General features: G+C 37.0%; 1 protein-coding gene across 3 annotated transcripts in view; it reads left to right on the forward strand.

Moving 5' to 3' along the window:
* Positions 1-11,966, forward strand: part of FOCAD (focadhesin) — a 270,313-nt gene that overhangs the window by 205,568 nt on the left and 52,779 nt on the right. For all 3 annotated transcript variants that reach the window (XM_023533725.1, XM_023533726.1, XM_023533727.1), the window contains 3 exons: positions 2,935-3,043; positions 5,639-5,755; positions 10,876-11,114. In XM_023533725.1, coding sequence (XP_023389493.1) covers positions 2,935-3,043; positions 5,639-5,755; positions 10,876-11,114 — 465 coding nt within the window. The remainder of the gene's footprint in view (positions 1-2,934; positions 3,044-5,638; positions 5,756-10,875; positions 11,115-11,966) is intronic.

The raw sequence follows: 11,966 nt of genomic DNA on the forward strand, positions 1-11,966 counted from the left end.
CTCAAAAATTTCAAAAGTATTTTATAGGCCTTATCTTATTAAAGGAATCCTGACAATCCAGCAGGTGAATAGGAGATAGTTAAGGTCCAGAGGCAAAGAGATTAATGATAGAGCGGGTGGAAAAATCACTCTGCTTCCCTTTCTTTACTTTTCCTCGTTGACTTCTTCCAACCATATGAGGGCCCCACCACCACCTCCTGCCAGCTTAGCCTTCTGTTCCTTGGACCATGGCTGCCACAGCCTGGTTTGGGCCAGTGTAGGACTTACTTTGTTCTGAGCTGTAAGTTAAATACACAGAGTAAAATACCAGTCGCAGGGTTAAACTGATTTACTTATTTGAGAACATTTTTAAAGCATCAGGGGTAAGGTTAAGGGAAAATCAGAACACAGATAAAACCTGATGATTAATGTAAGTTTATTTTCATTGTTATTAATTAAATAGATTTGAATCTAAAGATAAACATTCCCAAGGGGTTGGGTCACTTTACTAATAAGTAACATAATAGTTTGTCCCTAAGAAAGCATCATTGTAGCTCATCCTTCCTTGAGCTTTTTAATTAGGTTAATGGCATCAGTTTTGTTTCAAAGGACAATTTAATTAAAGTGTCAGTGGTGTTGCCTAGATAAATACTATACTGATGCTGACATGTTATTATGTAAATTAGTTACTACTGCTTGACTGATAGGGAATATTTATTTGATCAACAAGATGATGAGTTTTTGCTGAACCAGTTGTAGATTTTCACCTGACCAGCAGCTCCTTGAATTTGTTTCGCAAGGTATCTATTGAGTATCTTCTCTCCATAAGTCACTGTGCTAGGCATGTGGGAAATATGTAAATGATCAAGGGCTAATCATAGTACCTTTTTGAAATGTATAGCTTGGCTTAAGCATGTATTGTGCAGACTGTGGACTAGTTTTTTCTGTTCAAAGATTAATGTCCGAATATGCATTTAGTCTGCAACCAAAGATCAAATTACCAGTGACTTTAAATACATTCTTCTCCATTTTAGAGGAACAATACATGCTAAGGAATGTCAAGACCAGAGAAACTTTGGAAACAAAATCATTTGGGGCACTGTTTTAAAACAAAGGCTAAATTCTCTTTCAGAGTTTCAGGGTTAAAAAGTTACTTTTTATCTCATCTTGTCTAATACTCTTATTTTAAAAGATTTAATATCTTATTTCTGAGGACCATCTAAGTTTTTCTACAGGATGATAAAAACTGGGTCTCTAATTCTCAGATCACTGAGAACTTAAAACTGTTTTTGATCTAACTTTAGGAATTCATGACCATTTTGGATCAGGTCGGGTTTCAGGATATTCTCAGCTAAAGGAAAGAGATAATAGAAATATTTAATTTTGGTTTTAACTGATTTTATGGCTAGGGCACCTCAGAAGGCCTGGCTCTTGTCTTGCTTCATGGTGTTTTATTATTAGCTATATGAATTCTCAATAATCCTCACTGCAAAACTCTAGCAAAACCTCAGATGAAGCCATCTACTTAGACTACAAGTCTTCCTTCCTATTTTCTCCCCAACACCATCCTCTGACATAATTTTTCTTTTCTTTTTTCAATCAACCTGAGGCAGGCCATATAGAGGAATGAATTAAGGAGTAGTGCACAAAATGACCACTTGTGCAGAGCATGTCCTCACTGAGCTTAGCCACCCCAAGTTAGGAGAGAGAGAAGGAAGGAGAGAACAGATGAATAGATAGATGGAAGAACTTGATAATGACACATCCTAAGTCCCATTCTTACCAAATGAAAGAAAAACTGCAAGAACACATGTTGTATACTAACTTTTTAACACCCACTGACTCATGTTTAGTCATGACTGTGGCCTGAAACTGGAGGTACTAGGCTTGCAAGGGAAGCACAGCTGGAAGTCTTCCTTATTTCACATATCCATTGTATTCCAGCACTGGGGTAAGCAGGAAGTAGTTCTTAGATGTTTATACTTATTCAGGTTCAGGTCTCAAGTCCAGGTTTTGGGAAACATTCTTTGTATTTATGGGAACCCACAATCGTAGGACGGAGAACTGAACTAGCTGATAGTAAGGGTGCTCTGTTGCCTGAGGTCTATTATGATAGAGTTGGCAAGCCAAGGCATCTCATCAGTGTCTCAGCTGAGATGTTATTCTATAGGATCATGTTGGAATTATGGAATAATACTCAATATACATTTTCAAATGGTAAGTACATTTAAAAGGTTCTGTTTTCTTGATAATTCAGAAATCAAATTTACGATTTTATTACTAATATTAGAAAACTACCATTTGGATATAAAGGGGCAACTCTCAATCCAAATAGTCTAAAAACAGGTCCTTTTTTGCATCTTATCTAGGGTCTCTAAATTGTATTACAAACTGACTTTGCTGGCTTTGACATGCTAAGAGAAAGAAGGAGATAATAATAATGACCGAGGAAAGCTGCCAGTGTGTCAAGTTGCCAGTAAAGTATCCTCTCTGAAGTGGGTGACTAGAGCTGGTTCCAAACACCAGTGCTTTAGGAAAGCCAGAGGCCAATTCCATTCTGCTGGGCTTATTCATATAACTGTCCTTCGTTGTGTTTTCAGAACAAATCAATATATTTCTATGGACCAAAGATGACACAGAAGAAGGTAGCTCAGAAATTGTAACCACATGATGAAATAAAACTTTTAGGAAGAAAGAACTTAGATTTGTAACCTTGGATTTTTAAGTTATAAAAAGGCATAATGATTGTGCATCTGTAAGAAGAGTTAAAAATCAACACTAGTGTCAGAAGGAGGAAAGAAGCTGCTGGCCTCAGGGAACAAACAGACCTGTGTTTATGAGGCTCTGTGAAGGAATGGAAGTGCTTTTGACCTCATCTGCCCTCCCTATAATAGCGCCTTTTCTTCTGGTTAATGCCCCAAAATCCTCTCTTGGAATTTTTTTCTTTTTAAACAGGGAGAGCCCAGTGGTCAAAGGCAATGCACTGTTGGCCTTAAGCAGCCTTGCTGTCATCGTATCCAAACATGAAGCCAGCCTCTCCTCAGACGCTGAGGGGGTCCTGGAGGTGAGTTAAGGGTGATTTGAACCAATAGGGCTTTGGTTGTGTCAACATTTGAAAAGTGAAAAGTCTCTGGAAGCCTGGCTCTGAATTTACGAGGTTAGAGTCTGTGATTACAACACCAAGTTATGCTCCTTGGTGGGACTTTACACTGTGAGTTTTAGAGTCTTCTGAGATTCTTTTCTTTGCAGCTTTTCTGTTTTGCTTTCTCCATCACAGTTAAGTGGTCATTTCAATTTGAAGGTACCAATTTTATGCAACAGGGGCTGTCTTTTTGTGATTGCATCAGTGGTAACCAATCTTAGGAGGTTAACTAGGCTTACTGAAAGTGAACAATGCTGTCAAAAAATGATAAATAAGCAGTGTTTACTGACTGAAGAAAAATTGTACTTTGCATTTTAATTGTAGATGTCAATGACAAAGTGCCTATTCATTTTTGCAAGGCATTTATTTCTTAATTAAACATGTGGCAAGCTGGCCAATGTTCATTTCCAATGTACTTTTTCAGATAATTCATATCTGTCAAAATAAAAAGGCATGGATTTATTCTTCTTATAAGCCCCATTATCTAGCAGCTCTTAGTATCTGGACACGATATAGCAGAGTGGTTAAATACATGGGCTTTGGAGTAGTATTTAAATCCTAATACAGTTACTAGCTCCATGACTTCTGGTGGTAACTTCCTTTTCAGAGCCTGTTTTGCCATCTGTAAAATGGGAATAACAATACTTACCAGATACAATTATTTAAGGATTAAATAAATTAATATATGGAAAGCACAACAGCTGGTAGATACTATCCACTCAGTAATAGTTGCCATTATCATCAGCGTCAGCATATACTCCATCACTTCTTGCTACAAAAACTGGACTTTATGTAATATTATTCAGCCTATCTCTGTCCCTACAGAATATTTTATGGGCCATCTGTTCTGTTTTTTTCATGGTGGGGTTGTTTTTTGTTTTGGGGGAGGGGAGGTTTTGTTGTTGTTATTTTTGTCGTTGTTTTGATTGCAAGCAAAGAAAAAGGCTCTCATTTGAATAAAAGGAACTAGGAAGATAAGGAATCTGGAAGCCCCTGAGATTGAAGGCAAAGCTTAAAAATTGGGTTTGGGGAAGAACAGTAACTAAGGCAACCTGGGGAGTCCAGGCACAGGTACTGGTGAGCCATCTCAGCAGAACGCCCCCCACCACCACCACCACTGAGATGGATCAGCTCCAGTCATTTACTGTCTTTGCATCACTTGTTTAAGATTCAGAGTCCTGTGGGTCCCATGGGTACACGTTGGGTGGGATGGGACAGGTAGCTTGTAGCTTGTTTGAACATTTTACCAAGCCTTCAAATCAGGAAGGAAAGAATTCCCCAAAGGATGTTATTACCAGTAAATGAGAAGAGATGCAGTGTGGCAAAAGCTACATATGTACATTACATGCGGGGAAGAGAAAGAGGTCAAGGGGTTATAGCACGTAGGATAAAAATGTAATTAGTTACTACATGAAAATTTAACTTTAAGCCCAGAATCTTTTTTGAGGATGAGAAAAATGAAATTCTTTCTAGAGAAGAAATAGAGCCATGCAGCTTTACAGGTAGTTCGCCCCAGTGATCACTAGGGGTCTAGCTCAGAGTTTGAATTCTTACTATTCTTTATTTCTCTGCCTTTTTGTTTTGCACTGTAACACATAGTACACAAAACATTGAGAAGCCACACAACCCAGAGACGGAGCTTCGCCTTTACCCTTGATGACCTTGCCTTTGACTGTTGCTCAGTACAAACACAAGATCTCATTATTTGATTAAAGTTGAAGTTTTCAAACTTCATTCAAATCTGCATATGACCAGCAACTAAAGATCTTAATAAAGCAGCCTCGTTTGATTCTAGGAATTAATTCCAAGCAGATAGATACTTAACACCGAATTGATCTTTAGAGTTCGCACCACGCACCACATGTGAGTTAACGAATGCTTTAAACATCCATGGTCATGAATGATTTTTAAAATCAAGTTCTCTTTTTAATGAGTTGGGTTTAATTGTTGTTTTATTTGGTTTTTTTTTTTTTTTTTTTTGCATTCTCTTTCCTCTTCTTTTCCAAACTGAAAATCAATTATGTTTTCATGCCTAATTAGCTTGGCAAATGTTGTGATGTCTCTTGAATGATAAATATATAATGATAGTAAGCAGAAATGCTAGAGATGGTGGTGATCAAAATTTTGTAGGCTGCTTTACTGCCTCTTTTGTGAAATGGCAAGTCAGAGAATTGAGAAATTTGGAGTTGCTTTCTCTGTATATGTCTCCCTTTAACCTTCACATTATCCTCACTAAACACAGCTCTTAGGAGCTCTTGGATACATTTGTTTTTGCAGCCCCCGTCTTCTCTCCTCTGCTAAGTCTTGTATAAAAGGTAAATCTTATTTCTTTTGGAGCACAGGTGAGGATGTGTGTTTGTCAAATATCTACCCACGTCCTTCAGTCCTGGCAGGTGAAGTTTACTTTTTAATAATAGCACTTCATTCTTTAATACAGAAGGGGGTTGTCCCTGAATCTAGAAATTATGTTTAGATTTTTAATTTTTTTCATTATCATTTTGTTTTCTTTATCTGCAGGTTCAGCCTAATTTCCTTTCAATGAAAGAGTGGGTTTCCATGGTGTTTGACACTCTCCTGGTCATTGTGGATAGCCATTACCAACCCAGAGGACAGCTTTTCTCCTGGTTTTATTATGTAAGTCTGAGAAATAAAAAATGATTAGAAAACTCAAGGGTTGACTCTTCTCATATCAATTGTTCACATGAAATTCATGATATCCTGTAATGATTCTCAGCCTTAGCTATACATTAGAATCACCTGGGGAACTTTAAACATATAATAGAAAAAAATACTGATCTGTAGGCCTATTTCAATTTGAAGGTACCAATTTTATGCAACAGGGGCTGTCTTTTTGTGATTGCATCAGTGGTAACCAATCTTAGGAGGTTAACTAGGCTTACTGAAAGTGAACAATGCTGTCAAAAAATGATAAATAAGCAGTGTTTACTGACTGAAGAAAAATTGTACTTTGCATTTTAATTGTAGATGTCAATGACAAAGTGCCTATTCATTTTTGCAAGGCATTTATTTCTTAATTAAACATGTGGCAAGCTGGCCAATGTTCATTTCCAATGTACTTTTTCAGATAATTCATATCTGTCAAAATAAAAAGGCATGGATTTATTCTTCTTATAAGCCCCATTATCTAGCAGCTCTCAGTATCTGGACACGATATAGCAGAGTGGTAAATACATGGGCTTTGGAGTAGTATTTAAATCCTAATACAGTTACTAGCTCCATGACTTCTGGTGGTAACTTCCTTTTCAGAGCCTGTTTTGCCATCTGTAAAATGGGAATAACAATACTTACCAGATACAATTATTTAAGGATTAAATAAATTAATATATGGAAAGCACAACAGCTGGTAGATACTATCCACTCAGTAATAGTTGCCATTATCATCAGCGTCAGCATATACTCCATCACTTCTTGCTACAAAAACTGGACTTTATGTAATATTATTCAGCCTATCTCTGTCCCTACAGAATATTTTATGGGCCATCTGTTCTGTTTTTTTTCATGGTGGGGTTGTTTTTTGTTTTGGGGGAGGGGAGGTTTTGTTGTTGTTATTTTTGTCGTTGTTTTGATTGCAAGCAAAGAAAAAGGCTCTCATTTGAATAAAAGGAACTAGGAAGATAAGGAATCTGGAAGCCCCTGAGATTGAAGGCAAAGCTTAAAAATTGGGTTTGGGGAAGAACAGTAACTAAGGCAACCTGGGGAGTCCAGGCACAGGTACTGGTGAGCCATCTCAGCAGAACGCCCCCCACCACCACCACCACTGAGATGGATCAGCTCCAGTCATTTACTGTCTTTGCATCACTTGTTTAAGATTCAGAGTCCTGTGGGTCCCATGGGTACACGTTGGGTGGGATGGGACAGGTAGCTTGTAGCTTGTTTGAACATTTTACCAAGCCTTCAAATCAGGAAGGAAAGAATTCCCCAAAGGATGTTATTACCAGTAAATGAGAAGAGATGCAGTGTGGCAAAAGCTACATATGTACATTACATGCGGGGAAGAGAAAGAGGTCAAGGGGTTATAGCACGTAGGATAAAAATGTAATTAGTTACTACATGAAAATTTAACTTTAAGCCCAGAATCTTTTTTGAGGATGAGAAAAATGAAATTCTTTCTAGAGAAGAAATAGAGCCATGCAGCTTTACAGGTAGTTCGCCCCAGTGATCACTAGGGGTCTAGCTCAGAGTTTGAATTCTTACTATTCTTTATTTCTCTGCCTTTTTGTTTTGCACTGTAACACATAGTACACAAAACATTGAGAAGCCACACAACCCAGAGACGGAGCTTCGCCTTTACCCTTGATGACCTTGCCTTTGACTGTTGCTCAGTACAAACACAAGATCTCATTATTTGATTAAAGTTGAAGTTTTCAAACTTCATTCAAATCTGCATATGACCAGCAACTAAAGATCTTAATAAAGCAGCCTCGTTTGATTCTAGGAATTAATTCCAAGCAGATAGATACTTAACACCGAATTGATCTTTAGAGTTCGCACCACGCACCACATGTGAGTTAACGAATGCTTTAAACATCCATGGTCATGAATGATTTTTAAAATCAAGTTCTCTTTTTAATGAGTTGGGTTTAATTGTTGTTTTATTTGTTTTTTGGTTTTTTTTTTTGCATTCTCTTTCCTCTTCTTTTCCAAACTGAAAATCAATTATGTTTTCATGCCTAATTAGCTTGGCAAATGTTGTGATGTCTCTTGAATGATAAATATATAATGATAGTAAGCAGAAATGCTAGAGATGGTGGTGATCAAAATTTTGTAGGCTGCTTTACTGCCTCTTTTGTGAAATGGCAAGTCAGAGAATTGAGAAATTTGGAGTTGCTTTCTCTGTATATGTCTCCCTTTAACCTTCACATTATCCTCACTAAACACAGCTCTTAGGAGCTCTTGGATACATTTGTTTTTGCAGCCCCCGTCTTCTCTCCTCTGCTAAGTCTTGTATAAAAGGTAAATCTTATTTCTTTTGGAGCACAGGTGAGGATGTGTGTTTGTCAAATATCTACCCACGTCCTTCAGTCCTGGCAGGTGAAGTTTACTTTTTAATAATAGCACTTCATTCTTTAATACAGAAGGGGGTTGTCCCTGAATCTAGAAATTATGTTTAGATTTTTAATTTTTTTCATTATCATTTTGTTTTCTTTATCTGCAGGTTCAGCCTAATTTCCTTTCAATGAAAGAGTGGGTTTCCATGGTGTTTGACACTCTCCTGGTCATTGTGGATAGCCATTACCAACCCAGAGGACAGCTTTTCTCCTGGTTTTATTATGTAAGTCTGAGAAATAAAAAATGATTAGAAAACTCAAGGGTTGACTCTTCTCATATCAATTGTTCACATGAAATTCATGATATCCTGTAATGATTCTCAGCCTTAGCTATACATTAGAATCACCTGGGGAACTTTAAACATATACTAGAAAAAAATACTGATCTGTAGGCCTCACCTCTGATTTAATTGCTCAGGATTGGGCTCTAGATATCAGTATTTTAGAAGCTTTGTAGATTATTCTAATATGTAGTCACAGTCCAGAGCTATGGTTGTCGTAAAATAAACATTGGCTGAAGATAGGGGGATCCTGAGTTTCTAGTCATAGTTTGTTGGGGGGTTTTTTTGTTTTTTTTTTTTCCCCCATTTCAGGGTATGTGCAATGGGTGGCTCACTTAATTGCTCAGGACCTTTGTTTCCCTATTTATATAAAATGAAGTGATTGAACAATATTATCTGTAGTGATTGTAGCCCTTGCTTCATCCCTTATTAGTTTTGTGACAGTTGACCTGACACTTAATCCATCATCTTATTTTCCTTATCTGTAAAATTAAGTAAAAACTAATGCTTTGCCAACTTTATACAAGATTGTGAGGATCAAATTATATAATTTATAGAAAAATCTTTTGAAAACCACAAAGTACTATATAAATACAGAATGATATTGTTGATCATAAAAAGCACCTGTTAGTCATCTTTCTTCATGCATATATCTTAAGATTTGAAGCAAACTGAAAACACACTATTTTTGTTTAGACTTCATTTTCCCTTTATTGGCTGTGTAGTGAATGCTTTACTTCTGTGTCCGCCTAAGAATATTTTGGTTCTGCCTTATCACTGTCCATTGCTTAGAGAATTACAGTGATCATGGGACAATCAGCTGAGTGGCAGCGGATTATAGTTGATTTGAATAAAAATATAGCACAGGTCCTGAACAGTTGCTAAGATCATGAATTTAGTCTGAAACTCCATTGCCTTAGGTCTTCTTTCTGTGCCTCTGTCCTCCTGCCCTTGGGAGGACCTGGTATGTATTCATCTGGGGCTTAGGGTCTGGAACTAGATTTTTAACTATACTTGAGGACAAAAAAAAAAATGACTTCCTAGATAATGTGGAATTAAATTGGAAGGTAGATTGTTCTCACATAAGTAATTTCTTTATGATGATTTGTTTTCTGTCAGAAGTGTTCTTTAATGATGGGTGGAAAACTTGTTAGCTTATATGGAGGTCCTTGCAATAGCTATCCGGTTCAGATATTCAGCAGGACAGGATATTGTATGAGATTTCTAATAATGCTGCTTAGTTCTTGCAAACCAGTAAAAATAATCTCCTCACTAGCCAGCTCAGGATTGCCTCTTACCATTGTGATTTTTGCATTATTATACTTTTTTCAAAGCCTTATTTCAAAAGTCACTTCTTTTATTTCCAGTGTCTCAGCAGCTGGGTAATTTTGAGTAGTATTGTCATTGCAATAGGGTTACATTAACTTAAAGAATACCTTAGCACATGTTTGATTTCTATCAAAGTACTAAAACTTAGAGAGCAAATGAGTATAGAATTAAACACACTTTTTAATGTGCTTTGACTGCAAGGGACAGCATGGCCTTTATAGTGTGTCTGAAAATTTGAAGCGGGTAATAGTGAGAAATGATAAAAGGACTTTCTTCCCCACTTGAGACGTTTATAAATGTATATAATACCTGGTGGAGCTCTCTCTAACGTGGGGTTCTTGTAGAAGCTGTTCATATTCGGCTGCCCTGTCATTTTATTAGGGCTGTTACTCATTTCTTTTCCCATAATTACATATAGGAAGGAACATATAGAGCTCTCCATTTCATTTTCAATAGCTGGTTATTGCTTTGTAACCAGAGGCTTTTAGGATTCAACTTCCTTTTTAATTAAAAGGAATTAACCCCCTGTAGGAAATAATCCATCTACTGGGAAATGTTCCCACGAAAAATTTTGGGAGATCTGCCAGTAGATCCCTGTGCTAAATTTATACTTACCCTTCAATACTGAACTTAAACTGCCCCACCTCCCATTTTTCTTTCACTCTCGGAAAACTCCTGGCTTTCTGGACATTTATAATGTGGCTTGGTGGTTTCTCCAAGCTTAGATAGCTTCACTTTATGTTTTTCATTATATATACATGTGGGCTTTCAAAACACTGAAATGATTTCAGGCTTTCTGGTGAGAGAATTCACATCCTTTTTAAGGAGACACTTATAATTTTTTTTCAATTTAAAAAGATATTATTTGTTAACTGATTGTTTAATAGCAAATTGTTTCAGTAAGAGTGAAAATGTAACCCGTAGATGAACACAGAAACAGATTTTTTTAAATTATTTTTTTTGTTTGGTGGGGGTGGAGCTAAGAGAAGCTCGTATTGTTTTCGTGATAGATATATTTCCTTCATGTTTTAAACAAAAGGCCAACCCCCTGTTTTCTTTCTTTGGCATGTCCCAGAAATCCTATTCTGGTGAAAACACAGCTAGTGCCATCGCCCGTTCTGCGGCTGCCACGGCTTTGTCTCTCCTTGTGCCAGTTTTCATTACCTCTTGCAAAGAGAAGGTTGAGGAAATCCTGAACATGCTGACTGCCAGGTTACCTGGGAAACCAAGTGCTGATGAGTCTCAAGCCGTGCAAATCCACATGGGCCTTGCTTTGGGGATGTTTCTCTCTCGCTTGTGTGAGGAGAAACTCAGGTATGGTTTATCAAAATATCCCTGCTTTCCCTCTTTGTGATTTAGGTGAAGGATTTTACACAGATACACACTCATACATAAACATTACATCTGAGCACTATGTGCTTGCTAAAGTTTTTGAGATGGGCACTTTGATCATTTATCCTCCTTTATGGGTGAATTTGTCTTTCTAAAATACCATCACATAGATATTAACGTATGTTAAGAGTTGCTCTTATTAAAGTGATAAATTGTTCAAAAATCATTTCGTGCTTAGATGAAAGCCTTGAATACATCTCTCTAATAGACATGAGGAAAAGTTGAATCTTATGGTGCAATAAATAAAGAAAAGCTATTTTTCCCCTTCGTTTATAAGGGTGAAAATAATTGCCGATCCTTTATTGATATCACTGTAAAATGGGAGGAAAGGATTGAGGTGTCCCTTGTGCCTGGGGTCGTGGGGATCAATCACCCGAGAACTGTATGTACCCAGTTTTAAATGTTTTTATCCTGTGCCCTGGCTACAGTTTTATAAACCTTAAAGAGTCTTAATCTGTGCATATTATACTGTGTGCTTTATTCAGTTTGATTGTTCATTTTTTTGGCCTGCTAGCTTTACCCTTGAATGTAGCTAATGAATATCAAAGACCCAGGTGGAAAATTCCACTAAATGGGAAAGTTTTCCCATACATGAATCTAGTTTTGTTGTTCCTTATATTTAATCTTTATTTTATAACAAATCTTAGAATTTTATATATCCAGATTTACTGTAGTGTGGTACAGCATGAATATTTGACTATCATGAATATTTAACTGTCACTACCTTGGAATTTAGCCCCATTTTCCGGCATTGGAAATAGGATGGTAGAGAGA

The sequence above is a fragment of the Pteropus vampyrus genome, unplaced genomic scaffold (genome assembly GCF_000151845.1).
Source record: "Pteropus vampyrus isolate Shadow unplaced genomic scaffold, Pvam_2.0 Scaffold109, whole genome shotgun sequence".
Classification (NCBI taxonomy): Eukaryota; Metazoa; Chordata; class Mammalia; order Chiroptera; family Pteropodidae; genus Pteropus; species Pteropus vampyrus.